Here is a 1,666-nt window from a genome sequence, read left to right on the forward strand (position 1 = left end):
GTTTTTTTGAATCCAGAGGAACATATATAAGAATCCCTGTGTTTATTTCACCACATATAATAGTAAGACAACTAAACACACAGACACAAATGAAAGGAAAGGAAAGGGATGTGAAGACACAGGTTACCATAATTATTTAACCTTGATACTCAAAAGATCTGTCTCTACTCCATTTTTCTCCTCCTTAGCATTTTTTGACTAACTGACAAAAGATAAAGGCCTACCATTAAACTCATAAACCAGCAATGCAATTTTCTTTCCACTATACCCTGATGCCACACTGTATATTAGCTCAATATAAAATGGACTGATATCTAAAACTTAGAATTGTCCAACAAGGAAAAATGGTTTCCTCTTCTTTCAATGTATTAGTCATAACTGGAAATCTTTGTTGGGCATTTTATAGGTCTGTGATTAATGATTGGAGAGGATAATATCTAATAAGTCCCTTCCAACACTACAATTCTAAAATTCTAAACATTATATTCACACATTAAATTATTTGTTGCCTTTTTCTAAAGAAGCAGGAAAACTGAACATGAGCCAGAACAACCAAAGTTGGGTGACAGAATTCCTCTTCCTGGGACTTTCTGATGATCCTCAGATTCAAGTGCTGCTTTTTGTATTGTTCCTGGGAATCTACTTAGTTACTGTGCTTGGAAGCTTACTCCTCATCTATCTGGTTTTAATTGACTCACAGCTCCATACACCCATGTACTTTTTCCTTTGCAACTTATCTTTGGCTGATTTTGGTCAATCCAATAGCATTGTTCCCCAAACCCTAGTCCACCTGCTAACAAAGAAGAAAGTTGTTTCTTTCATGGGCTGTGCTGCTCAACTTTTCTTCTCCCTTGTTTTTGGAGGTACACAATGTGCCTTGTTAGCTGTAATGTCATATGACCGATATTTCGCAGTCTGTGACCCCATGCACTACCCTCTCATTATGACAGGGAAAATATGTGCCAGGTTGAGCTTGGGGTGTTGGACCAGTGGCACTGTAGTATCCTTGGTAGACACTGCATTCACTTTATGCCTCCCTTACCAAGGAAACAATAGAATTGATCATTTCATTTGTGAGGCCCCTGCTCTCCTTGCTGTGGCATCTGCAAACAGCCACAAAGCAGAGACAGCTATGTTCCTTATGGGGGTGGTGATTCTTCTAGTCCCTGTGTCCTTGATTCTGGCCTCCTATTGCTCCATCACAGTTACTGTGCTAAGGATAAAGACAACATCAGGCAAACTCAAGGCCTTCTCCACCTGTGGCTCCCACCTCCTTGTGGTCATCCTTTTTTATGGAACAGCAATAATTGCCTATATGACCTCCAATGCTTCTAAAGAGCAGACTAAGGTGATTGCTGTGTTCTATACAGTGATAAATCCTATGCTTAATCCTCTCATCTACAGCCTGAGGAATAAGGAAGTGAAGCAGGCACTCAAAAATGCAATCAAGAGATGGAAATTCTGAAAATATTGTTTTCACTCTGAAATTTCATTTGGCCATATTTTTTACCTCTGCCATTTACTGTATGACCCCCTGGAAGGAAATGGCTATTCCCCTATGATTAGTGATGGGGAAGACATGCATATATTTTGCTTTTATTATCTATCTATCTATGATAAATAGATAGATAGATATTTATTTATTTATAATGTATATTTATAGATA

At 38.3% G+C, this 1,666-nt stretch overlaps 1 protein-coding gene across 1 annotated transcript; it reads left to right on the forward strand.

Annotated features, from left to right (window-relative positions):
* Positions 1 to 535: 535 nt before the first annotated feature.
* Positions 536 to 1,465, forward strand: LOC100932757 (olfactory receptor 2D2-like). The gene has a single exon (XM_003759254.3). It carries the CDS (start codon positions 539 to 541, stop codon positions 1,463 to 1,465), a length of 927 nt encoding a protein of 308 aa, XP_003759302.2. The 5' UTR covers positions 536 to 538.
* Positions 1,466 to 1,666: the final 201 nt, after the last annotated feature.

The sequence above is a fragment of the Sarcophilus harrisii genome, chromosome 2, assembly GCF_902635505.1.
Source record: "Sarcophilus harrisii chromosome 2, mSarHar1.11, whole genome shotgun sequence".
Lineage (NCBI taxonomy): Eukaryota > Metazoa > Chordata > Mammalia > Dasyuromorphia > Dasyuridae > Sarcophilus > Sarcophilus harrisii.